The sequence below is a fragment of the Micromys minutus genome, assembly GCF_963924665.1.
Source record: "Micromys minutus genome assembly, chromosome: 6".
NCBI classification, from domain to species: domain Eukaryota; kingdom Metazoa; phylum Chordata; class Mammalia; order Rodentia; family Muridae; genus Micromys; species Micromys minutus.
Genome location: NC_137975.1, coordinates 51402876 through 51430654, shown reverse-complemented (window position 1 = coordinate 51430654; position 27779 = coordinate 51402876). Strand labels below are relative to the sequence as shown.

Sequence of the window (27779 nt, the reverse complement as noted above, 5' to 3'; positions counted from 1 at the left end):
AGATGTGAACACGAACACCTCAGGCAGGGCTGTGTGCAGACGCATCATCAGGTCTCCCAGACACCTGCCTGTGCTGAACATCTGTAAAAATCAGCTACAGCTATTATGTTTCTACAGAATAAAACGAAGATTTAGAACTCTGAGAACTCATTGTTAATGTATTTATTGCTCAGTGCATGCCACACAACGCAATCAGGTCACTTTTTTTGCACCTTGACATGGGTTCTGGAGACGGATGGAACTCAGGCTTGTGAAACAAGCCACTGTACCCACTGAGCCATCTGACCAGCTACAAACAGAACATTTTTAAAGGCAACACTGAACTCAGGTGCAAGGGGCTTGTTCATGCATCAGAACAACCAAAACACTTCCATTTATTCATTACAACTCATGCAGAATTTGGAAGACGTAGATATTTTAAAATACTGAGCCAGAAAGAACAAGTATGTTATTGCTTCAACCCAGCCTGTGGAAATAACCTGCTAAACTTAATATTCCTTTGCCACAACTCTGGCTGTTTGAGAGGATTTGACACTAGCAGGGCCCTGCTTCTTTAGGAATACTCTCCAGTGTGGAACTTTAGACTGGCACAGGAAGTTAGAAACAGTTACTGACCATTGGGTAAATTAAGAGTTCCACATAAACTTTGCCAAACTTACTAAGCGATGACAATCACTTGAGTAAGGAACTTTATAGTCTCTCTCTCTCTCTCTCTCACACACACACACACACACACACATACACACACACACACACACACACACACACACAGAGAGAGAGAGAGAGAGAGAGACAGACAGACAGACAGACAGACACAGAGAGAGGAAATAAAGGAATTGTTAAAATTCAAGTCAGACAGACAGACACAGAGAGAGGAAATAAAGGAATTGTTAAAATTCAAGTCAGACAGACAGACAGACAGACAGACACAGAGAGAGGAAATAAAGGAATTGTTAAAATTCAAGTGATTCCTGACAACTCCACTTTTTACACTCCCCCCAACATTCCTTTTGAGATTAGTGGTTCTCAAGGTTTGTTATGCAAAGCCCTAAAGGGTACTTTTCCAGGATGGATTCCCTGGTTTCACAGCCAGAACTACTGACTCGAGGGTCTGGGGAAAGGGCAGAAATGGTTTCACAAATGCCCAGGTGATTCTAATGCCAGGTTCCTAAGACCCTGAAAACACTAGTCAAGACTAGGGCTTTTCCTGGATCACAAATCCATGGATCTCCTAAGTCCTTGGCATTTCCCCCTTATATGAATCTTTAAAGATGATTTGTTCAGGACATTAACCATTTAGCTTTCTCAACAGGCTTGCCACCAAGAAAGTAGCAGCTTTGGGGAACAGAATGTACAGAGTTAACTCCAATTTCACCTACAATTTAAGAAAAAAACAAGACAGAAGTAAGTCTGACAGTATGCTTTCTGCACTCAGAGGGTTCCAACACGTTTTATTTTGCAGACCAGTGGTGCACACTTTCAAGGACCAACATCATATAGATTCCTAGTGTCCAGTTAGTGTCCGTGGCAGCTTCCTCTGCTGGGGCCAGACTCAGTCGGTGGCTTCAATTCCAGCTCTAGGTGCATACAGGAGAGCCTGCGGCAGCCTCTTCCTTCCAGGGAGCTCCACTGGTTGAGTGGCAGTCTCCTGCCGGTGTTGAGTAAGGTTAGGTGAGTTCACAAAGCTGAGCTTTGGGGCTGGTTAGCAGGAAGCCTGTGAAACCTGAAGACTGGGTGCTTGTTCTCTTTTGAAGACCCAGTGCCCTTGTGCTTACAGACGGGAACCCAGCTGCTTAAGAGATACGGAAGATAAGGAAGCCTGCTTTTAAGAAACACAGATAACATCTTTGTAGAGTGCCTATTTGTTCTAGAACTACAAAATTTAATTCAAGAAAATATAGGTCCCATGAAAGACTTAAAGGCTTATAAAACTAAAATCTAGTCTCCCCAATAAATTGTATTTTAGGCAAAACCCTCCCAGATGCTTCTAAAATAATACTAAAAAGGGCATCTGATTATACAAGAGCAATTAAAAAATTAAATATTTATTTGAATAACAACTTTTATGTTGGAGCTGCAATGCTGGCAATGCAGGCTTTTAACACAAATCACAAAATGCGTGCACAAAAAGGTACAGGCGCAGAGACAAAATGATGCTAAGAATTGGGCTAAAGAGCTGCTGATTTTAAACAAGAGGCCTGGAATCACTATACAAAATATAAAATGTATTAAACACTACCATCCACAGAACAGTCTTTAGTATTGATTATATTTAAAAATCATTTGTGAAGTAAATTAGATACTGAATTATAAATGAGTACTATACACGAACCCCCTATCGGAAGGCAGTTCCTTGTCGCTATAGAACAACTATGGAACATTGCAAAAAGTATCTTTTTCCTATCTGTAAAGACCATTAATGGTATTACTGCAAGTCTCAGGAAAGCTTTGTCTTAAAAGAACATTCCTTTTTGTATTCCAAGTGCTTTCCATGCTAAGCAAAGCACCTGCCATACTGAACTGAGTGAATTATTGGATGGAGAAACACCCCCGAGTTATTAGACTCAACTTTGCAAGTCAAACCCCAGAAGGAGCTATGCAAGCCTGACTGGGGAGACCGTCAGTCACTCAGCAATTCTGTCTTTCTAGAATGTCTACTGAGTTACTTGCACACAGAGCAGCCTGACATGGTGGGAGGTGAGAAGACAGACCGCTCGTGGCTCTCCTCTCAGCAATGCCCGTGGCAGAAAAGCACCTTTAGAGAGCGCCTACGCGGCAAGAGATGCGCGTCTAAAGATTCAAAATGAATCAACAGTATTGGATAACAATATCATTCTTAACTCAGAAGCTGCCTGGAGGTTGGGTGCATCTTCAGTTAATGTAACAGGAAAAGAAGGCCATGGATTTCATTTTATTAATTGCATCCACTCATAAACCGACCTAGGGTCACCAGATGTGTAGACACAATGAAATTTTTGTTGTTCTTAGAGTCTTTAATTGAAGTGATGATAAAGGAAATAGATCTATTTAAAAACAAAATCAAATAGCTATTTCTGTCTGGATTAGGAGGTGGCACCAGGTGTGGGGTTCACGTTTTGCGTGGCTACTTGAGGTGCAACTTCAATAATCCGAGGTTTGTCGATGATCCTGGCTGTGCGGTTGCCCTTCTCTACAATCCCAATAATCCATGCTTGGTGGCCTTCACCATATTTGGGGGACTTTATTTCTGCACAGAACCGAGCTGCTTGCTCACGTGGTAGACAGATTAGCAGGCCTCCTGACAAAGAAAGAGAAGAGGTTACTCTTAGTGTGGCGCCGGGAGAGCAGGCAGCTTTCTGTGCCTCCAACAAAGCTTACACTGAGAGGCTGCTTTTTAGAAAAGAATTAAACCACCTGTTGGTAAACGTACTGAAACTGAAAACGGCCTATCTGAATCACAAGGAGGGCACCTTCAACTCCACTGCGGAAACATGAGCGGAGGTTCAGGTCTGTGGGGTCAGAGTCACCTTCTACTCCACACTAGGAGATGCAGACAAGAGAAGGCTCCACCCAGCGTGCTCCCTGCGCTCCCTGCTCGGGTTCCTCATCTCACCAAGAATGATGCTTTTACACTTTATTTTCAACATAAGACTCATGAGTCTTTATTGAAGATATCTGGCACTATGACTGTTAACTTTCTGCAAAACACAAAAACATACCAACTTCCCTTCTGTTTCTAGAAGCCAGCCCATCCCAGCTGTTTCCAAGTAACTAGGGAAAAGCATATCGAGGGCACTCTACTTGTAGAAAGCAAAGGACCAAAATCAGTGACTGTGGCTGTTGGCACATGACATGCTCACTTGGTGCCCACCACAGAACCTGTGCCTCCCAGCCAACAGCTAAAGGATTTCTACCTCTAGGAATAGTTTTGAGCAGCAATTGGGGGATGCCAAGTCCTGGAGGCTCTATGGGCCCCACCCTGGCTTGATAACTGAATCTCTTATCAACGGGGCCCATTCAGACCAGTTTCCTGGGAGCTGGGTTGAGGAATGTGTGTAAAAGTAGTTTCAGGGGCTGGAGAGATGGCTCAGTGTTTAAGAGCACTGATGGTTCCCCCAAAGGTTCCGAGTTCAATTCCCAGCAGCCACATGGTGGCTCACAACCATCTGTAATGGGATCCGATGCCCTTTTCTGGTGTGTCTGAAGACAGCTACAGTGTACTTATATACATAAAATAAATAAATCTTTTTTCTAAAGTAGTTTTAAGTAGTTTAAGTAGTTACAGAGAAAAGAAAAGGGAAATAAGAAAAGCAAGAGGTAAACAGAGACAGCAAGGTAAAGAGGAAAGAGAAACAAGTGGAACATTCACCATTATTGCCTTCAACTTATCTATGCTCATGACTGAAGGTGTCCATCAAGGCCACGATGTTATCTCCCCCAGAGCTGGAGTTAGATGCAGTTGTACATTGCCAGATGTGGGTGCTCGAGACTCCCCTCCAAGAGCAATCCATGCTGTTAACTGTGGCGCCATCTCTAACCCACACGCTTCCACTCTTTAAAGAAAACCCTTCTCACGTCTGCAACCGGGTCTCAGCACACAGCTTGGGCTGCCCTCACACTTGAAGTCCTGCTCCTACTTGTGCCTTTTCAACACCGGGACCACAGCATGTGCAAGACACACCTGGCTCTTTTTTTGAGACTGACGGAGCCCTGCTATCTTGTAGAGGTTAGCCTCAGCCTCTAACCACCCTGCCTCTGCTTCCTGAGATGTGGGAAATGCTGTGCTGAACACCAAACTTAAATGCTAAAACCAAACCAAACCAAACCAAACCAAACCAAACCAAACCAAACCAAACCAGCCTGTTTAATCTTATCTGTGTTATTGAAGTTCACAGATTAAGTTTCCAGAGAATCGCCTGCCCTTCCTGAGCTCCCATCTTCCACACTACTATTAAAAAGGAGAACACAGGTACATTAAATTCAAAACAGTATCTCAATCACACTGGAGGGGACTGCAAACTCCCAGCAGGGGCAGGAATGGCTGCCAGGCTCACTGAGTTGGATCCTCAGGCCAGCAAATGGGGTTCCTTTTTTACCTGAGGTCTCTGGGCAAGTCCCATGCATTAGGCCGAACATGTTTCCGCAGGCCTTGCTCACGGCGGCCATCTTCGCCAGCACAGGAAGATTGTGAATCACGAACGACACCTCGTTCCTCTGTTGCTTGGCCAGGTTCTGTGCATGGCCCAGAATCCCGAAGCCTGTGATGTCAGTGGCTGCATGAGCATTGAACGTGTGCATGAGGCCTGCAGCTGAGAGAGGCAGAGGAATGACTTGAGAAAACCCCACCTTCACTCCACTCAAAATCTCTGTCAGGGGACATGGTACCAGAAAACAGTGTGAGGAAGTCAACAGAGACCAGGGTCAGATGCCGGACACTGAGACCTTGCTGAAGATTATACCACTCAGCCACGAGGAACAGTTCTATCAACAACGCCTACCCCGTAAATCAAAAGGCTGTGAGAGAAATTAGTCTTCATGGAAGGAAACCTGTCAAAGCCAACCTATAGCCTACTAAGGAGTTTAAAGAGTGCCTGACTTAAAAGTCCCACTTCCCAAGGGATGAGATTACAGGCACGTGTCCTATCGGTCCCTCATTCAGAGCAGCATTTGGAAACTGACAAAAGGCCGCACTGGGTTACCTCATGGCCTATGGGAACATTGTGCAACAGTGTGTTTGATGAGTCAAACTTGTATTTTCCCATCAATTAGGATCCATGGCTTATCTGAGGACTCACTGTTCACGAACGTGTAAAGGCACAAATGGAACTCAGCTGCTCTGGCCTCGTGGCCTGTTACCATCCTTTCCTCCCGTCTCATCTTTTTACTATCCACGCTTCCCTCTTCAGAAACGAAGGTCATGGCTTTTTGGGCTGGCTTCTTTCACTTACAATATCCAAGAGGCTTTCCCAGGCTCATTGCTTAACAGCTGCCCTTTAAAACTGTTCAATAACATCTCTCCATCTGGACGTGCCATTTTATCTTTCACCCAACTGAGCAATCACTTGGCTATTAGCTTGGCAGTTGGGGTCAAAGGTACTATAAACAGTGTGTGCACACCACGGTTAGGTTATATGGTTAGCAGTAACATCAGTGCTGTAACAAGTGGCAGTGCCGTCTGCATTCTACCACCACCACCAAGAGTTCCTGTTGTTCCCAACTCTTGGTGCATCAGGTTGCTTGGTGCATCAGCACTTGGTGTTGGTGCTTGCAGGTTGCTATTGTGACAGATGTGTAGTGAACTCACGGTTTCAATTCTCTCAGGACATACAATCCTGAGCATTTCTGGGTGTCTTACTGCTAGGACATCTCTGGTAAGGTGTCGGTTCAGACCTGTTTTCTTACTTAACTTGTCATGAATTTTGGCCATTAGGCCACTGACAGAAAGTGTCTTGCAAAGACTTTCTCCTACACTGTGCCCTGATTTTTCTTCTATGTGTACACGTAGATATCAGAATCAACTGTGGGTATTGCTCCTCAGGTGCCATCCACCTAGCCTTTTATTATTTTTTTAAAAAACACTTAATTATTTTATGTGCATGGGTATTTGGGCTACCTTTGTGTGCCTGGTGCCCATGGAGGCTTGAAATAGCCATCTGATTCTCTGGAACTGGAGTTACAGATGGTGTGAGCTGTCATGTCAGGTGCTGGGAATTAAACCCAGGTCCTCTGTAAGAGCAGCCAATAGTCTTGATTTCTGAGCCATCTCTCTAGCCCTTCATTTTACTTTCTAAGACTCTGAGACCTGAGGCTCACTGGTTAGAATAGGTTGGCTGGCAGCCCTAGCAACCTCTGCCTCTCAGCACTGGTATTTCAAGGGCACACCACCATAGCCAGTTTCTTATTTATGTGCATCCAGAGACTGGATCCCAAGTCCTCATGACTGTGGGCAAGCACTCCCTCAAGTGAGCTATTTTGCAAGCTCACTGATCACTTTAGCTGAGGTGTACAGAACAGTTCCCTAAGTACATGCAATGTCCATTGTTTTCTCTCCGATACTATAAGACTTCTGCTGCAACTTCTTAATCTAAGTCACCTCCAAACCACTGTCACCTTCACACTCTTTAGAGGCCTATAGTTCTTTGGCATATTTAGATCTATAGCTTTGTGAGTTACTTTTTAGAAAAGACAAAGGTCTTTATATTTATCTTTGCCAGTGATATCACTTGTTCCAGCCCCGCTGGCTGAAAAGCCCACCTCGCCTCAGCTGTTCTGGTTCTGCTCCACTGCCAGACATCAGTGTGACCATGGTAACACAGCTCTATTTTCTTACACAGAACATCACTCAGTCACTGAGCATCGTGTGTTCTAGTACACGAACAGAGCAGCAGCCATGCTTCAGGAGACAGAGCAGTCACACTAAGTGTGCACTACAGTGACCACCATTTAAGGTGACAACAGGAAGCTGCAGGGAAACAGGTAAAAGCCATGAAGGAATACCTAAAAATGCAAATGGGAGCTTTTTTGGGTGGGCAACTATGTATAATTTACTTCTGTACTTTTTTTCGCTGTTGTTTTAAAAGAAGTATAAAATTATTTTAAAATAACCACAGAGTTCTGTGTAATCAGGAGCAATATAATTTGCAATAGCTGTTTTTATAGTTTTTAAAAAGAGAAACATGACAAAGACTTACAAAATATTTTCAGTTACAGTGTTCATTTAGCCTTAGTCAGAACAATTTTTAAAAGATATTTTATGCTCTAAACAAGTAAGGCACATATAAAACTATAAAAGACACATTCCACAGCTATGTTTACATTTCTATTTCAATACGAATACAATTCATTTTATTACATAAATATGAAATTGTGTACAACTGCTATGTCCTGACATTTAGTTTAATTAGACCTTTCAAGTAACACACAGCACCAACCCCCACCGCTCTGTCAGCAGTGTGGTAAGTGCTGTCTGTGTGCAGGACGCCATCGATTACGTGTCAGAACTGTCACGACTGAGCTCATCTGTACCTTCACACAGTGAGTGCTTTCCTTAGCTGTTCCTCTCCTATGGTAAGAAATAAACCAAATATTGTGGAACTGTAACAGCACTTTCTAGAATAATTTCCACCAATGAGAGATTTATTATAGTAGGGTAACAATAGGTAAAAACATCCCAGAGCAAAACCACAAACATTTAAAAAAGTATTCATTCCAACAGAAGTCAGGTAGTGACTGACTTACCTCAGGGTTGACACTGCTCTATTAATCTGTATTCCTTTTTAAACCTTTTCTAGGGAGGGGGAACTGATGTGACCTAAATACATTGTACTGAAAATTAAAACAACAACAAACTCTTCTCTCTCAGAAGCATAAAATCCCATCCTTTTTCCTTCCAGGTTTCTGACACAGGGCCCCAACACTTTGCCCAGTTGGCAATAAATGACTTTACCAAGGCAGGCTTTGACCTCTGACCCACTTTCATCAGCCTCCTGAGTAGTTGGCTTGGTAAACTATACTTGTGAAAGACTTGGGCATTCTTGCTATAAGCTGAGTTATCGTTTATGAATGACAAAGCCTGTGCGTAGACTGTTGATTTTGCATGTTTGCTCAGCACCATCTGAAGAGCCCATCTCCCCTCTCTTGGTTTAGCAATTTTCTACATAGCCAACTAAGACATTAGTAGCTGGAGTAGTTCAGTGGGTAAAGCCCCTGCCATGCAAACAAGGCCCTGAGTTCAGACCACAGAATAGACTCCTGCCTATGGCGCATCTACATTTCTAGCATTCCTAAGGTGAGTCAAGAGGCGAGGATAGGAGACTTTCCAGAAGTTCATAGATCTGGCACACAAAGCAGGCCCGTCTCACACAAAGTTGAAGGTGAGGACCAACCCAGAGTTCTCACTTCCCTCTGACCTTCATATCAGTTCCCAAGTACACACATACCCACATTCACACAGGTAAATTCACAGTGGTGGTGACTGAGGGGCAGGGAGGAGAGCAGTGAATAAAAAAACTAAAAAACGCTACAAACAGTGCTTAGGGTTTTTAAACAACCCAAGAGAGGTGCCCCCTGCTTAATTATAAAATATTTAACTAGTGTGAATATCAAATAAAATAATATAAGATGCTTAAAATAGAGGCTGGAGAGACGGCTCAGCAGAGTGTGTGCTGCTCGTCAGAGACCCCACGTTTCGTTCTCAGCACCCATGTCAAGGTCTATAACCTCTTGGAACTCCGGCTTCAGAGTCTGATGTCTTCTGGCCTTCAAGGGCACCGGAACACTGTGTTCATGCAGACAGACACACAAAGAGATACTGTTTTGTTTTGTTTTGTTTTTTTAAAGACGCTTAAACTATGTCAAGTGATTGCCTTAGTATACTGCCTTGGTTTATGAACTCAGTACAAGCTGGAGGAACCTTAATAAAGAAAATGTCTCTGTAAGCTCAGGCTGCATAAGACAGGCTTGATCCCTGCCATAAACTGCATAATTTGGTATAGTGATACGCCTGCTACTTCAGCACTCAGGAGACAGAGGCAGGAGGATTAAAAGTTCAAGGTCAGTGGAGGTCAGCCCAGGCTACATGAGAGTCTCTTAAAAATAAAAAACAAACAAACAAACAAAAAAGTCATAGGCAAATGAGTGATTAATCTCACTCTAAGTATTTAATTGATTTGAAGTTTAAAAAAAAAAAAGCCCATACTCCCACATTTTATATTAAAAACTTTGGACTCACTGTTAGAAAAATCTGAGGAAGGCAGGACACAGTGGTACCTTTAATCACTTTTGGAACTGAGACAGGTAGGCTGACACCTGGGAGTCACTAGTTAGCTAAAGCTACATAGAGATACTTTGTCTCAAAAACACCCCCCCCCCCACCATGAGCCACTCTGTCTTTAGGATGCTAGTTCTCCAGGAATGGCTTACTCTTCTTATCACAGAAAAACAGCTAAGCTTCATGGCTATTCTCACAACTGCAATGCAGCACGTGACGGGCTTATTAAGAGGACATATCCTCTCGGAAGAATCTTGGTTGTAATTTGATCAAAGTGTGAGGGGGAGGGAGGTTTGACTGTGCACAGTGTACTCAATCAGAAGCATGGGATCTACTGCCAACATGCTACATAATGAATGGTGCAGCTAACTCATTACCCTGAATGTCTGAAGGAAGGGGCTCACAATGAGTAGCTGGGACATCGTTGTGTTACTGAAGTGGGAAACTTCTCATGACCAGTTAATTACACAAATGACACTCCATGGTACATCTAAATTCAGTTTTCTTTTCTTTTTTTAAAGATTTATTTATTTATTATATATAAGTACACTGTAGCTGTCTTCAGACACACCAGAAAAGGGCTTCAGATCTTATTTAGATGGCTGTGAGCCACCATGTGGTTGCTGGGATTTGAACTCAGGGCCTCTGGAAGAGCAGCAGTCAGTGCTTTTAACCACTTGAGCCATCTCTCCAGTCCCCTAAATTCAGTTTTCAAATGCCTTGCCTTTCTTGTAATGCACAGTTAGCTTTAGGATTGGCTTCCTTGACACACTGTGACACCTGTAGGCAAAGCTAGAGTAATTTATTTATATCCCTTATTTACAGGTTTTATATATGGCCAAAGAAGCTAATTTACTACAGACAATACTTAGGGCCAGGGAGAAAATACGGATTGAGTCAGTCAGTAAAGTACTGATTGAATCCCCAGAACCCGAGTAAAAAAACCTGGCCATGGTGCCATATGCTGAGGAGGTAGAGACAGGAGGATGCCCAGGCCTTGCTGGTCAGCAGCCTTGCCTAAGTCCAGTCAGTGACCCCTATTCCAAAACACAAGGTGAAGGACACTCATAGTTGACTTTTGCCCTCTACACAAACATGCACGTACCCACCTATACAAATACACACACACACACACACACACACACCACACAAAATTTGACTACTATACAGCACCTGATTTGTGATTTTTTTTTTACATAATTGCAAAGAAAAAGAATTCTACACAATAAGATTATTTACATCTCTCCATTCAAGTGAAACAAGCCACTACCTCTTAACTCCTTTAACGTCATGCTTTAAAGCCTGTGCAGTGGCTGGAATGAATAATGGCACCGCAGGTTCATATACTCAGTTACTTGGTCACCAGTGGGTTTGCGAAGGGTTGGGAGGTGTGGTCTTGTTGGAGGTGTGTCACTAGAATAGGCTTCGAGGTTTCAAAGCCCAGACCATTTTCAGTCAGCTCTCACTGCCTCCTGCTTGTGGATAAGGATATAAGCTCTCAGACTGCAACAAGCACCCTGCCATGATAGGGACAGACTCACCCTCCGAAACTGTTTGGACACGGTGTTCTGTCACAACAAAAGAAAAGTGACTAAGAGTCCATTTCACAGTTGAAAGGGCACACTGTTTCTACTACAGCTTTTAAGTTACATGTATATGGATGTGTGAATGAGCACACGATGACAGTCCTCCTGGAAGCCAGCCAACCACTGCAGTGCTAAGAACTAAACTCTGAGCCTATGCAAGAGCAGGCGGCTCTCCTACTGCTGAGCCATCTCCCCAGCCCACCTAGTGGGGTTCTTAAAGCACACTCTGACAACTGAACTGGCACATGCAGACGTTACAGTGAGAAATTATCTAATAAAAGCCACGCTTAACACTTTTTTACTGAGAATAGTCACATGCAGGTTCTCCTTAACATACGACAGGGTTCAATCAACTGGTATCACTCTGACATTAAATAGTTGAAAAGCATTAGGAAGCTGTCATAAACAAAACTGTAAATTAAACACTACCTGCCAGCAGCAACCTACAGAACCAAAGTAGACACCAAGAGGAGTGTAGTCACCAGCCATGTTCTTCCCTGGCCTCAGTTTCCTTATTTTGTATGACTGAAGATGTGAGTAAAAACCCGCTATGCACCAAGACTGGATGCAGCGAACTACACCTCAGGTTCCCATATGTTACTTGGTCTTTCCCAGAACATTTGCTAAGCCCTGAGCAGAATGGCTTCTGTCCCATACCTGTCCTGTTGAGCCGGGCCATGTTCATCATTGCCTCTTGGTATGCCAACTCCACGTCTTCTTGGGTGACCACTAGCTTAATTTTATTCCACTTCTCGGGCTAGCCATAGGAACACAAGTAAGAGAGAGAAAAAGAAAACATGATGCATTTTTACTTCTAACCACGTGCAAAATGAATACTTTTCTTAGTCATCTCCCAGGACTGGGCATGTCGATGTGTGTACATATTGCCAGTGATCAAACCCAGGTCCCACACATGGGCAGCATCTCCTGTACCACTGAGCCACACCCCAGTCACTGGGAATTCTATTTACCTAGTTGTCAAGACATAGAAATGTCTTAAGTCAATCCTCTTCTGTGATTAGTGTTGTTCAAGGGAGCTACCTTCTGTCTTCAGCTTACCCACACTTCTATAGTGAAACACCGTAGGCTGTTAGGTATGGAAACCTAGCAGGCACAGGGCTGCAGCAGGCTCTTATTTGTACTCCTTTATTAACTCTAAGGGTTGAGCTCTCAGGAAGCACTCGCCCAGTATTCACAAAGCCTTGAGAGCACCACAGATGAACAGAAGAGACTTTCCTTTTATGTCATACCAGCTCTACTTTAACTGACTCCTGCAGTGAAGCTATCTTGACACAAACAGATGTGAAATTTTCAACTGTCCATGCTGAGGACAGCTTTGGCTGAGCAAATAAGGTTATCATTAAAGAGACAAAAAGGCCTTTGTCTGGTTTTTAAAGAAGCTAGCATCAAAAAAAAAAAAAAAAGAAAAAAGAAAAAAGAAAAAAGCTAGCATTATGATGTAAGGTTCATGGCACGAGGAACCACAGACCACTAATTGCTCTGATTCATGCATCTTTGCTTACATGCCTTGAGTACTCAATAAACAAGACGCAAGGTGCTGAGGTCAGAACTTAGTGGCTGAGCTTGGTCCACCGTATCACAAAGCCCAATACTTCTCACACACTGTTCAACATTATGAATAACTTCCACCCACCTTAACCACATTACTCGCATCTCTCCCACAAGGACCACAAACCCTGGTGTCTGTACCTATCATTATTTCCCTCTCAAGATCCAGGATCCTCACACTATAGATTCTAAAGCTACATGAAAACCACCTCAAACTAAACATTATGCTATTACATTCAAAACTTATTTTTTAAAATTTCTAAATATTTGCCAAAAATAAATAATAAAGCAGCCATGTGGGAAGCAAAAGTGGAGACAATACCATGACTGTCGAGACTGAGCAGGCCCGCAGTCACACTGGACAGCACCTCCTGGACTGCTTTACATTACTGATAAGTAAATACATGATCCGTCTGCCTCTGCCTCCTGAGTGCAGAGATTAAAGGCGTGTGTCAGCACTGCCCTGAGAATTCATTTCTACTGCTATGAAAGACATGCCAGTGCGACAACGCATGGGGAATCCTTCTGCTGACCCTACACGACACTCACACATCTGTAGGCTCTTCATTATTAATCAATTTAAAGACAACACGAACACATTACAATAACCCCAAACTCCACGGTGTGCCAACACCTGACCTGATTCCTCAAGCTGGGACTTACATCACACGGCTTAAGTGTTCACTTATGAGAATATGGATAATTCATCCAAGGACTTTACTGATAACCTTATGCTGGTAAAATGTAAGGTTTTTATTTCCCAAACCTCCCCCCATTTCAAACAAAACAAACACTCGAAACTAAAAAGCAACAGGAGCTAATTGTCCAGCCCACCTTCACTTGCGCACCCCAGTCTCAGCCCCGTTCCTAAACATCTTTTACTTACAATGTCCAGCCACTGGTGCACAGCAACTGCAACTTGTGTCCCCAGGGGTTTTGTCAATACCAGCACGTCCCCTGGGACTGCATTATCTGGCCTGAAGAAAAGAAAAAGAGCATGTGCTGATCAAACTAACTATGGAGACAATATTAAAGCAAAAAGGGCATCTTGTTTAGAATAAATGTTCTTGTACTAATTCTTTCCTTTCCTTTGTGTCTGTCTGTGTGTGTACGGATGCACATGCATGTGGGTTAGGTAGAAACCAGACGTCAATACTGGGCATTATCTTCAATATTTTCCAGCTTAGTTTTTTGAAGTAAGGTCTCTCGGTGGAGGCAGCCCTAAGGAACAATTTAAAGAGAGAGAGCCGAGGAGGAAGTAGCCCAGGGCACAGCCATTGCCTTCCACACACAGGCCTAGGGTTCAGCTCCCTAGTACTGGAAATACAAACAGGCAAACAAGCCCACAGAGCAGAACAGCACAGATGAAGTCTGTGAACCCACGGTCAACCTGCACAGGCGGATCTGGCCTGTTTGCTCCCTGCTGTGGAGTGCAACCTGGCAGAGCCTATGACAGGCAGACTCTCAGCATCACTGGCACGCCCCACCTGACCTAGGGAATTCTTAGAACTAGTCCTAATGATCTGCTCCAAGGTTACTTCTGGAACATTAGTTACATCACCAAATAAACCAAACATAATTGAAATGTCAACAGCAAATATGCAAAACTAATAGGAGGGGTGCCTGTGATGGGGAACTGGAGTCTCAGCACAAATCAGGAGCACTGGACTGTAGATTCTTTCTACACCTTACGTTCTGACCCAGGTTAACATAGTACCTACTAGTTACTAATCAAAAACTGAAGTAAAGGTCAGCCAGATGGCTTAGTGGGTAAAAGTGCTTGCCAACAACTCTCTGAACCTGGTTGCCATGAACTCTCAGAACCTGGGTTCAATTTCCTATGCCTCACTAGGAGAGAAAAATCAGCTCCTGCAAGTGGTTCCCTCCACATAAACAAACAAACAAATTAACAAAGGACAGGGTGCCTTTTTTAACATAAAAACATGGAAAGTAACAATCTGTGTTGAAATCCATCCCAAAGAATAGAGAGAAATGCTTCCTTACCCCAAAGAAAGCTTGTAAACACCAGTCACTAAAGAAACACAAGTCAAAGCCACAACGGGATGCCACCTACGCTCACTATACTGGTTCTGAGCAGAATGAGAATGACATCATAAAACAACTTCTAGGGAGAAGGTGGAGAACTTGGGTCTGTACAAACACAAAATAGCAAAACAAAACTGCACTTGAAGGGGGTTCACAGTAACAGAAGACAACAACTCAAAAGTCCCCCCATCAATGGACAGACGTGGTATATGCAGACAACAGCGTATTAGGCCATAAAAAAGTACTATGATCTAGATGGTGGTGGCATACACCTTTGACCCCAGCACATGGGAGGCAGAAGGCAGATGAATCTCTGACAGTTCAAGACCAGACTGATATATGGAAAAAGCTCCAGGATAGCCAGGGAAACAAAGAGAACCCCACTCTCAAACAAACAAAACAGACAAAAAAAAAAAGGAGGGAAGGGTGCCAGACAGATGGCTCAGTGGTTAAGAGCATTGACTGCTCTTTCAAAGGTCCTGAGTTCAATTTCAGCAACCACAAGGTGGCTCACAACCATCTGTAATGAGATCTGATGCCCTCTTCTGGTGTGTCTGAAGACAGTGGAAAGGGTACTCATACATAAAATAAATAAATCTTTAAAAAGAAATTTTTTTTAAAAGCACATGGGTTTGTGTTACAATCTGATGATAAATAAAGCCAGGTACAAAGTACTGTACAGACCATGGGTCCATTTCTCCACAGTGCTCAGACAACCCACCCTTAGCATTTCAGGAAGGGAAAACTAGTGATGTCTGCTAGTGCAGACAGGCTTGGTGAGGAATGCAAACCTCCTGGCTGCAGGACAGGAAGATAAGTCACTCAAGCCCGCACTCACAAAGCCAATGAACTGTAGACTTAAAACGCTGACAGAGGTAGAGCCAATGGTGCAGTACCTGCTTAGCAGACACAACAAGCTGTGTTCAATCCCAGGTACAAGAAACCAAACAAACCGGGAAAGCTTTGGAGTTGGCCCTTACCTACAGTTCTTGGACTGAGCAGGCTAAGGCAGGAGGAATAATTTGAGGCCAGCATGAGATACAAGGTGATATCTTGTTTAAAAAAAACCAAACCAAAAAATAGACAAATAAAATTCTGAATAATGTGTCACATGCTTTTGTCACACAGAATTTACAAAGTCTAAATTAAATGTGCTCAAGAATAGAATCAAAGTACTGACAAACACTACAATATGTATGAATTTAAAAACACTAAGCTAATATACAAAGTGAAACCAATCAAGATCAGAAGGACCAGCAAGTGATAACCCCAGTGAGAGTTTCCACTCAGGATGACCAAACTGTTCAAGGAACCCTGATGAGTCTATGCTCTGGAAAGACTTAAACCCACTGAACTGCACACTCTAAATGTGTGAATTGTACAGCACGTGAATGACACCGTAATATATCTTATTTCTAGAGAACTGAGAGAAAAACAGGTCCTAACATGAACAAAAGTCAACTTACATGATAAATTCATTGGGCTGGCAGACAGTTGTGGCGACTCCTCCCAGAACAATCCAGGGGTTCAATACTGTTTGGCCGCCTGTTACAGAGGTCCCCGCTTCCTCAGCCGCATCCTTAAAGCCTTGTATAATTAGTGGTATCACTTTATCCCTTTCCTAGGGTTTAACAGGACACAGATGAAAAGTCACGAATTCTGTTCAAAACCTAGAAAAGATGGTTCTGCATCTGCAGTTATAAAAAGAGATTGAAAACCTCTAGAGAACCAAAAGCTGACAGACAGGGTAGAGTGAAATAAAGCAAGGTGGTGTTTCCTGATGCAAGCACGTGTCAAATGTGCTCTGAGTCACCAAGTAAACGAAGCAGGTAAGCGTAGGGTATAATATGCCATTTGCTCACAGGCCTAGCCAGACACGGGTGACTAGTAGAGGTCAGCTCTTAGCTGGTCCTGAAGAACACCAGAGAAGCTGACCATAAAAATACAGCCCTATTTACAAAAAGGATTCTGTTTGCCAAGAAGTGGGAAGAGTTGCTGAGAGATTCCATGTAATACCTCACCAGAAAAGCCCTTCCTGTGAGAACTGGGAACTACTCTCAAAAGTGCAAACTGCTAGGGAAAAAGGCCACAGAAAACTGGGTCATCTATCAGTAAATCCTGACAAACTGACTGGGGAGGGCATATGGAAAGAGAAAGGAAATAAAAAAAAATCTTGTTAAAGTAAACTAAATAGCAGGGCCAGAGATCTCAGTGGTTGAGATCATGGATAGGAGCTTGGTTCTCAGCACCCACATGGTAGCTCAAAACTACCTCTAGCTCCAGTCCCAGACACACACACTACACTTATGTACATGCTGGTAAATATTCATACATAGGAAATAAAATAAATAAAGATATCCTAACTAGGAATGCATCCCTGGTTCCAAGAACAGGAAAGGAGCAGACTGCAGGCAGCAGTAACGGAGAAAGGTGAGCATGTGAAAGCCTGAGGCCTGGCCCCAACAGACTGCTCACTACCAAGGGTCTCTCTCTCTCTCTCTCTCTCTCTCTCTCTCTCTCTCTCTCTCTCTCTCTCTCTCTCATACACACACACCCCCACCCCCACCCCCACTATTTAGCTTTCTAATTACCCAAAAGGAGCAGGTGGGAGAAAAAGAGGATAGGTACTCTCATTTTAATTTACAGATAAATTCCCCAAAGTGGTGAAACCAAAGACCAGTGAGTGAACCTGTGACTTACCCGGTCAGTCATTTTATTACTGACTCCAAGGAGCATCAGCATATTGTCACATTCTGTGACACCCATTGCATAGAGGTCACTGAGGACATTGGCACATGCTATCCTGCCCTAGGAAAGAGAGCAGAGATGTGAAAAAGCACAGACAGGGATTTTCCAAAGATAGTCTACGAAGCAGTGCCTCCAAGACCTCGGGAGTTTCCAGGAAGGGCAGCTCCCAAGATATGCCTCTCAGCTGGTACCTTCACTAACTGTCAGGCCTACTCACCCACTGGAGAGCAAAGATTCACATTCTTACCCCATCTAAGAGTCAAGATGGGATGGTGGTTGTGGGGAGATCAGGAAGATCTGGGAGAGAGCAGGGAACTAGGGAAGCCTGACGACTGTTTTAGAACAGTTTAGAGGCAAACTTGGAAACTGGCACTCAGCAGACACAGGAAGTGTTGCCTCTGATGATCTTTATGTTGTTGGATTAAGAAACTTTTGCAGCTTCAAGTTAAAAGTAAATAGGTAACCAAAGTAGGAGAAACAAGAAACACACAGGCCTAAAGTAAAATTGAAATAGCATTTCCCAGTAAATTCTCTTGCTTTATGAAGAACTTAAACAGCACCCAATAGGAATGTGGTAATAAAGACGACTCTCTAGAAGATATAAGTTGTCATTGTCCAAATTATCTTTTTATATAGTAGAAAAAAAAAAAACCAAGGTTTTCTTCTGACATAGGATAATCAACATGGAGACAGCACATAAATTTTAGTTGTTTATATACTTGGGAATTCTAGGCAGCTCTGCAGACTTCTGCAAACCCACGGTCAACGCCCACAGCCTTGTCAATGAGGAGCCTAGAGGTTGAATCATGGCCATGGGGCGGACATGTAATAGCTACTTTTGCATGCTTCTAAGAGATGCTAGAAAAGGATAGATTCTGGGCAACCTCTTTGCCATTTGTGCTGCTTTAGAGAGAATGCACTCTCTAGTACCTCTTTACTCATACTGCACTAACAAGAGCTTCCTCATTTTCCTACCCATGGCCCGAGTCCTTACATGTGAAGCTTCATCCCAGTGTCCTTGCAGCCCAGGAAGGACACTGACATTGTTGAACAAGTGAGGTGTTTCCAGTTTTTTCATTGTTCTCTTGGTTGATAAAAAAGTTAGTTGGTTAAAGACTGGACATGGCATGTAACAAGTGACTAGAAATGTGTGCGCACAGTGCACGCTCAGCATCTAGAGCTTGTGTATTCGTGAGCATGTGCATGCACATAGAGGACAGAGGCTGAGGTCGGGTCTTCCTCAGTCACTCCATCTTATTTTTCAAGACAAGTTCTCTTACTGAACCTGGAGCTCAACAACTGGGCAGACTGCTAGCCAGCAAGTCCCAGGAATCCTCCTGTCTCTGTATCTCAGCATGAGTACTAGAGGTGTGTGCAGCCACACTTGGCTTTTTTACTTGAGTGCTGGGGTCTTCCTGCTTACATGGGAACTACTTTCTGCCCCATTTCCTCAGTAGCTACAACTTGAATGGCATGGTCAGTAGATCCCAGAGTGGCAAACAATACAGTGGTGAGTGGGCATGTAGGTAACCAACTTACCCTACCATTTAAGAACAAAAAAATGTTCAAGAAGTCCAGTTGTAAAGTAAACCAGGCATGGTGGCACACACCTCTAGTCCCAGCACCAGGGAGGCAGAGATAGGCAGATCTCAAGTGTGAGGCTCTACACAGATTTCCAAGACAGGGCTACACAGAGAAACTCTGCCTCAGAGGAAATCCAATTATGATGAGATTCCTAAGTTCCGCTATTATAGGAGAAAATGTTCAGAATTAGTGTTATTACAAAGTATAGCAACATTTCCAGCTAGAAACAGCCAGGAGCAGTAAATTTTACAAATATCAGGTACAAGAAAAGAAAGGGGAGACCACCACCAACCCCAGTATTCTCTTCAAACAACAGATGGTGTCCTGCACACTAAAGGCAGCAGACAGATATCTCCACGACACTTGGATTGTGCAGTGTCAAGTGAGAGGAGACAAGTCAGCCTGCTGTGATGGCAGGAATCAGGGAACAGTAATATTATTTGGATACAGGAAAAGTGGAAAAACACAACAGCCAAACACAAACCCCAAACCCTAAGGCACACACAAACCTAGTTAAAACCACAACTGAATGCATAAAGCAATTCCAATTACAAAAACACAGGAACTTACCATCATGTAAGGGTCATCGACGATAGGATAAATGTAATCTGTGGTTTGAACCAAGGAAAGACCACCATGCCTCAAAGGAATGACGCAAGTATCCATCCCAATGCCTGGCAAGATGGGCATTGCCAGCACCCAAAAAAAAAAAAAAAAAAAAAAAAAGAGAGAGAAAAGAAAAGTGTTTAATCCTGTATGAGCAGCACTTTGAGCAGGAAAAGTTTCTAAAGCAAGACAGCAAACCCCACACTGCCAACCAAACTATGTGTGCGCTATCAAGAAGCGCTACTGAAATTATTTCAAATAGAACCAGCATAGGATGGAAGATACAAATTAATTGTTAATCAACAAGACTGCAAGACAGCATAAAACCTTACTGAAGTCTTTAACACTTTATATTCCTGAACCCTGTGATTGATGATGCCCTGGCTATCCTAGATTCACAGTGTAGACCAGGCTAGCCTCTGTCTAGCAAGTGCTGAGAATAAAGAAAGGCGTGTGTGCTATCAAGACACAGTGCTATCACCATGCTGGCTCACATAGAATTTCTCTGCATGAGAAAGTTTCGCACATGTAACTGTTGCTGTTTTATTGATAGCTATTTTGATATTAATTTCCCAGATGCCATTATAACTCCTAGATAGCATTTTTACTATATTCTTATACGGAAAATGCCAGTTGGCATTACATTTAGCCTGAAGGAAACAGTAAAGGGAAAAGCAGGAATTCAAAGTTCCCAAGTGTGTCCATAAATATTCAGTATCTGGGTAATTCAATTCTTTGTCTTCTACACCTTTGTGTATCTATACATACTTTTGTATGTATACATGTGTGCACCCAGACACAGAGATCAACACTGGTTTCTTTCCAATCTTAGTTTCACCTTCTTGTTTAAGACAAGACCTCTCACTGAACGTAGAAATAACCAATTCAGCTTCAGCTAGGATGACTCTCTGTGAGCCGCCATATTTCTTTTAGACTGCACTGTACTTAGTACTTGGTTTCAAAATCACTTCCTGATGCTTCTGGAGCAGGAAAGTTGGGGACTTATTAATCTGAGGTTGGAAAAAACCTTTTGGAAGTTCAGGATCCTATGAAAAAGACAGCTAGCCTAGATTACAGTTGGCAATACCTCCATAGAACTGGTCTAGGGAGCACATCTGTGGGCAGTCACCCCTGAGCAGGTACCCTGGACTGCTTTAAAAAGATGGGACACAGTATTCCCCCTCCTTGGCTTTCCTCGATGAGGGACATCTGTAAGCCAAATGAACCCTTTCCTCCCCAAGGAGCTTTTGGTTATAGTGTTTATCATAGCAACAGAAAAGCAAACCAGAACTAGAACTTTCTCCATAAGGGACAAACAGTAAGTAAGTAGTTCAGGCACAAAGCAGCCACAGTTAATGTTCCCACACGAGTGAGGCTGAATTCCAGTGTCATTTTCTTCACAAACACATGGCAGGTCAGAGTTGTGCCTGAGGTCACAATTGTGACACACTGGGGTAAAAGAGAACCCTTGGTAAGTGGGTAAGGGCCAGAACTACCACATGAAGTTCAAACTGGACAAGCTTGGGAGGTACAGGAAGAGAATAAAACCTGAGTATGAGGCTGACAGGAAGAGGTCAAGGTGCTATGCTGACCTATGGACATAATTAGGTCGATGATATTGTTATGTCATACAGAGTCACATGACTGACAAGAAGATGAACCTCTACATAGAGGATGGAAGCTTCCAGGAATGTTACCAATAGGCCTCATCACTGAGGGAGTCAGAAACATGTTATGGGATATGGGAAGCTGACTGGGGCTAAAACTCAGGAGTAGAGTACCTGTCTATACATATAGCCCTGGGTTTCATATCTCTCCCTCTCTCCCTCTCCCCCCCCCCCCTCATAAATACACACACTCACACTCCCTGAAATTGTAAGTAAGGAAGGAGTAAGCCTAAAATGGGTCTCTAAAAACTAGAGCTTCAATTAGAAAGCTAAAGATAGTTGGGGTAGAGGAACAGAGCAAAGTGGCCCCAGAAAAGGTTAAATGCAAGACAGAGAAGCTGACACTAAGCTATAGGGAAGTCTAGGTCTTCTCAAAGACAGAGAAACCCTCTCACGAATAAAACACATTTGCTGTGAGGTGGTGGTGCACATAGCACTTGGGAGGCAGAGGAGGCAGGTCTCTGTGAGTTTGAGGTCAGCCTGGTCTACAGAGTCCCCGCCCCAAAAAAAATATGAGTGAATGAATGAATGAATGAAAAAATACTATAGTATAATAACCCGTGCTTGACAGTTTCCAAGTATAGAAAACAAATGAACTGGTTTTAAGAAACACCTACTTGGGCTGGAGAGATGGCTCAGTGGTTAAAAGCACTGACTGCTCTTCTAGAGATTCTGAATTCAAATCCCAGCAACCACATGGTGGTTCACAACCATCTGTAATGAGATCTGATGCCTTCTTCTGGTGTGTCTGAGGACAGCTACAGTGTACTCATATATAAAAATAAATAAATCTTTAAAAAAGAAAAGAAACACCTACTTTCTGGGGCTGGAGAGATGGCTCAGTGGTTAACAGCACTGACTATTCTCCCAGAGGTTCTGAGTTCAACCCAGCAACCACATGGTAGCTCACAACCAGATAGGATCGGATGCCCTCCTTCTGGTGGTCTGAAGACAGCTATAGTGTACTCATACATGTAAAATAAAATAAAAATCTTAAAAAAAAAAATTCAGTCATAGCCAAGCAGCAGTGGCACACAATGCCTTTAATTCCAGCACTCAGAAGGCAGAGGCAGGTGGATCTCAGCTGGAGACCAGCCTAGTTTACAAAGCTAGTTCTGGGACGGCCAGGGCTATACAGAGAAATCCTGTCTCAAAAACAACAAACAAACAAAATTCAGGCATAGGGCATTTTCTATAATAGTGATTGATGGGGAAGACACAGCCTTTTGTGAGTGGGGCCAACCCTGGGCTGGTAATCCAGGGTTCTAGAAGAAAGCAGGCTGAGCAAGCCATGAAAACAAGCCAGTAAGCCTCTGCACCAGCTCCTGCCTCCAGGTTCCTGTTCAGACTTCCTTCAGTGCTGAACAGCAATGTGAAATAAACCAAATAAATCCTCCCTTCCCCAACTTGCTTCTTGGTCAAAGTGTTTCATCGAAATAGAAACCCTCACTAAGACACACAGATGATACCAGTAATTATGTAGATCTTTAAAAATGTTTTGGCTCATCCTTAAGTAACACATTTACAGAGCCATGATGTGGGCTCTCCTTTAATCCTAGCATCTGGGAGGAGCTGTGTTTGAGAAAAAGAAACCACTAATGATGTAAAGAGCTCATCAGAGAAAACAACAGTACCCTCAGCTCTCCCGGACACTCTGAGGTCAATTTCAAATCCATGCATGTGTGTGTATATGCAGATTATATGTAAGGGTACAGACACACGTGTACAAATGCATGTGGAGGCTAGAGTACAACCTCAGGTGTCAGTTCTTAGACATGGTTCACCTTTTTTAAGACAGACTCTGTCCCTAGCTTGGGCATTAGCAAATCGGCTAGGCTGGCTGGCTAGCAGTCCCCAAGAACACACCCCGCTCTCCAGCACGAGACTGTGAGCACAAAGCACTGCACACACCTTTGTTTTTAAAGTTATGGGTTTGGGGGATCAAACTTATTAAGGTCCTTGAACTTTACCAACTGAGCTACTTCCCCAGTCTTCTCTCCCAAATCTGCAACAGTCTGCGTGGCCCACTCAAAGACTTTTCAGCTCATACGTCCTGCAAAGGTCCCCAGTCACACCCTTAAAGCTGTTCTTAGGATACTTAAGGCAACACCTTCACTAGGCAGTGAAGAGAACACAGCATTGTAGAGGTTTGAGAGAAGGCAGAAAGGGGTTTCCTTATTCTCAGCTAAACAAAACAATAAAGTAAAAAGTGTCCCACTGTAGCACAGTGATTCACAATACACTCTGTCACTTCAAACCTGCCAACCGCATGCCCCGATGCTTTTCAAATTCTTTCTTTAAACAGTGACATTAGCAGTCACTCTGGATACTGAGGTCCTCCGACAGAACTTGAAGAGTCAAAGAAACACAGGGAGAAGCCCGGTTGTTGACTACACTTGTGGGTAGATGTGAAGAGATGGTGCACATACCAAGTCTTGGCATAACAGCTCCCAGAAACTGCTCATCTTCTTGGAAGTGGTTCTCTTGTAAAGATTCCAGCAACTTCTGCAAGACATCTTGGGGCACTTTGCAGCCTGTGCCTTTCAGTTCAGTAAACCTGGTTAGCCGAAAGCTCTTGTCCAATTCATATGTTTCCGGGTTAAAGGATTCCCGAGTAGACATGGTTCTGGGGCCGCACTCTTCACAGTTCAGCCCCTCCCCTCCCTCTCTCTTGATCCAATGGGCTTTCTACCTGTGATCCACCTAGGTACCACCAAAATATAAAAAGAAGTCATTGTTAAAGACTCTGAACTGGTATTGGTCAAGAATCAAGTGAATGGATGGATACACACCCACCAGGGAAACATACAAGGGGCAGAATTGCCTAATCATAGGGAAATACTGTGTTAGGGTGATGGGTAAACTGGAATAACAGATTATGCATCAGGAGTACTTACGGAAGACCAGGGAGTGGGACTGTGGTTATAGCGGTGGCTCCAAAGGTGAGCTCATGTGACACCTGCCACTTGGGCAGTAAGTTCCCTGAAGTTCTTCTAGGGTACAGGACTAAGGGAACTGGTGTTCACCATGTGTCAGCCTAAAAGCTCTATGCTTTAGACAGCAGAAATCCTACCTACAGTGACAGTGGCTTTTCTGGCTGTCTTTTGCTCTCTCACAGAGAAAAAGAAAACAGCCACCAGGAAATCTCATTTTTTTTTTTTTTTTTTTTTTTTTTTTTTTTTTTTTTTGAGACAGCATCCCTCTATATAGCTTTTGACTGTCCGGGAACTCACTCAGTAGACCACACTGGCTGCACAGAGATGCACCTGCCTTTTCCCTCCTGAGTGCTGGGATTAAAGGTGTCTACCACTATTCCCTGTGAAATTCTTCAAGATACTAAACCCTAATTTAAAAAAACTAGTCTCGTTCTGAACCAGAGAGCACAGACACTCCTTAAAACAACAAAAAACCCAATGGCTTTTTCATGGCTGTAAAACACAGAAAGGTTAAAGAGTGTTCGAAAAGTTCTCTGATTTTTTTTTTTTAAACATTCCTAGAAAGCAAACATCCTGCCTAACAAACCAGTACACACACCATTGACAAAGCACACTACCGTTCATTACTAGCTCATTACAAAAAGAAACCGTATCACACGAGATCACTAGCATTATATAGTACTGGGTGCCACAAACTGCATTTCTGCCCAAGCTCTTCTGGTTGCAGCCTTCAATCTATTTCAAAACTCAGTAAGTGCTCCTGGGGTTTACAAACTTTCTGACTGATGCTTTATTGGGCATAGGATTACAGACACCCTAAGTTTTAGGGTCGGTTTCCCCTATAAAATTTATGATTGAGAACATAATTCCCATTTATAGAGTTTTCCATCCCCCAGGAAGCACGTCACTCATTTAAACTAAATTTCACAAAGCCCAAATTTGGGCAGTAATCCAAACCGTCGTCACAAACAAGACAGGAGCAATGATTTCAGCGGGAAACTACAGACACGGATTTTCACGAATCATTCATAGAAACCAAACTTCTCTAAAAAGCAGTGTGAGCCAAGCAAGTTTCTGAGATGGAAATTCTGAAGCCATTTAACAGTTCGGAAAAAGTGCGAATTACAATTCAACTTCGAAGAAAGGTTTGGAACAGCACATTCCCTCAAAAAAAAAAAAAAAAAAAGTGGCTGCCTCACCTCTACCTGGTACAAAACGGAAAAACTACCCTTTATAAAGAGTCTTATTACGACCTCAACCTACAGCAGGAGAGGGAATCTGGTTACTTTCTGGTTACCAAAGTTTAAAAACGCCTCACATCAAAACAAAAAACAAACAAAAAACCCAGTAGTTAAAAAAAAAAGAAAGAAAGAAAAAGAAAAAACTCCCAAGTGCAAGGAGACCTAAGTCACACCGCTTGACCTCAAAGAGAAACTCTAGCTATTTGAGAAGGATGAAGTCTGCGGTGTGCTTTGGGCAGCTGAGAGCACGTCCGACCTGGAAGCCACATGTTTACACCTTTAAAACAATGACATGAATATTTAAAGACCGCCTTTAACCCCTTCGCTCCCGCGCGCGCGCGGGCCGGGCTCGGCAGCCGGGTGCCGTGGGGTAGCACACCCACCGCCCCGCCAGCCCCCAGGCTCGGAGCGTGCTCGCAGGCCCGGGCGCCGCGGCGTGCGCGCCGGGACCCCGCGTCCTCCATGGGGCCGGGCGCGGAGGACGCGGCTCTGGGGACACCTTAAGTCTCAGGCGGCCGCCTTTAAAGGCACGGCGGGCGCGGGCCGCGCTCTTTGTACCGCGCCGCGCTGCGGGCAGGCCGCCGGCAGGGCCATGTCGCACCGCGCAGGCCCCGCGCCGCCCCGACCGTCGCAGACGGGGACCTGAGGGGACGCGAGGGCCCTGTGGGGCGGGGGGGCGGGGAGGCCCACGGCGCCGCGCCAGGACACCGGGAGGCTGAGGCGAGGCGCGCGCGCCCGCGCGCGCGCTCCCCGTCCGCGCCGCCACACAAAAATGTCGGCGGGCGAAAAGATTAACCCCTGCGTGGCCGCCGCCGCCCTCCTCTCCCCCCCCCTCCGCTCCTCCCTCCTAACCCCGGCCCCGCGTGCCGCGGCGGCGACGGCGGAGGAGGCAGCGGCGCGGGCGGCGCTTCTTTTTTAAAGCGGCCCCACCAAACCCTGGGCTCGGCCCCTCTCCAGGAAGCGCGCGCGAAGGGCCCCGGTGCACGGCTCCCCGGCCGTCCCGGGCGGCCCGGAGGGGGATTTGCAACGGCCGCGCCGGGCCTGCGGCCCGATATTCCCCTTTAAGCCTGCTGTCTCGCCCCCCCTCGCCAGGCCCGCCGCTTACCGGCTCGCTTTGCGCCCTCCGCCTCCTCCCGAAAACGGGCCGCGGCGCTCCCACAATGCACCGGGCGCGCCGGGCTCCCTTAAGCGTCGCCTGAATAAAAATGCTGCTCCCGGTGGCGGCGGCACGGCCCCGCGCTTGGACGCCGCGTGGAGCTCGGCCTAGGCTGGGCGCGGCCCTCCGGGATCCGGGCCGCCGCGCTCCCGCCGGCCGGCCGCGCGAGGGTCCCTTTAAGAGCGGCCACCTCCCTTTAAGGCGGCGGGCCGGTGGCCGGAGCGGCTCCGTGTTGCTGGTGGCGGTGGCGGTGGCGGCGGCGGTGGTGGTGGTGGTGGCTGCGTGCGGCCCGGGAAGGGGGCGGGGGCGCTGTGCAGAGGCCCGAGCGCGGCAATGATTGGTCTCGGGGGAGGGGTGGGGGGTTGCAAACCCAAGGAACGGTGGCATCCGTTGCATGATGCAAAAAAAAAAAAATAAAAAAAAAATAAAAAAAAGGGGGGGATTGATTTCAAAAGTTTCGAGTAGCACTGGCAGCAACCTTGAGTGATGGAGGCCACTTAACTTTCGCACCCCTCTATCCCGCAAGAAGGAACCTGAGTGGATTTTTTGTTGTTGTTGTTGTTTGTTTTTGTTTTTGCACCACCTGGCCGGGTGCGATCTCCGCATCACCCACGGGACGCAATACCTGCTCCCCGATCTCTGCTGCAGCGAGACAGTGACCGTGGGAACAGTTTGCAGAGGAGTGCAGGAGCCAGGGACACCTCAGCCCCCGAGACATTTGAAAACCCAACTTAACCCCGCGCTCCATTCTCTATGACACCCATCTTTGCTTCATTCTATTGTTTAAGCGTAGCTCCGCATTTCATTGCCTTCCCAGTGAGATATGCAAATGGCCTGTGAAGTTTCTTGAATATTTGATACGCATTTTGGGGGAGGGGGGGGTTCTGTTGCC

At 44.8% G+C, this 27779-nt stretch overlaps 1 protein-coding gene across 3 annotated transcripts; it reads right to left on the bottom strand.

The window, feature by feature from the left end:
* Nucleotides 1-876: 876 nt before the first annotated feature.
* Nucleotides 877-26975, bottom strand: SEPHS1 (selenophosphate synthetase 1). Of its 3 annotated transcripts, none has more exons than XM_080918587.1 (9): nt 26837-26975; nt 23984-24257; nt 19852-19955; nt 17650-17757; nt 16416-16570; nt 13790-13880; nt 11992-12091; nt 5076-5288; nt 877-3277 (listed from the first exon to the last, which is right to left on the bottom strand). In XM_080918587.1, the coding sequence occupies exons 2-9, from the start codon at nt 24174-24176 to the stop codon at nt 3063-3065; spliced, it is 1179 nt and encodes a 392-aa protein (XP_080774713.1). In that variant the 5' UTR covers nt 24177-24257; nt 26837-26975; the 3' UTR covers nt 877-3062. The 3 variants fall into 3 exon arrangements, with proteins under 3 accessions (XP_080774713.1, XP_080774714.1, XP_080774715.1); XM_080918588.1 differs by lacking the exon at nt 26837-26975 and adding an exon at nt 24452-26515; XM_080918589.1 differs by lacking the exons at nt 19852-19955; nt 26837-26975 and having other exon boundaries at nt 23984-26515.
* Nucleotides 26976-27779: the final 804 nt, after the last annotated feature.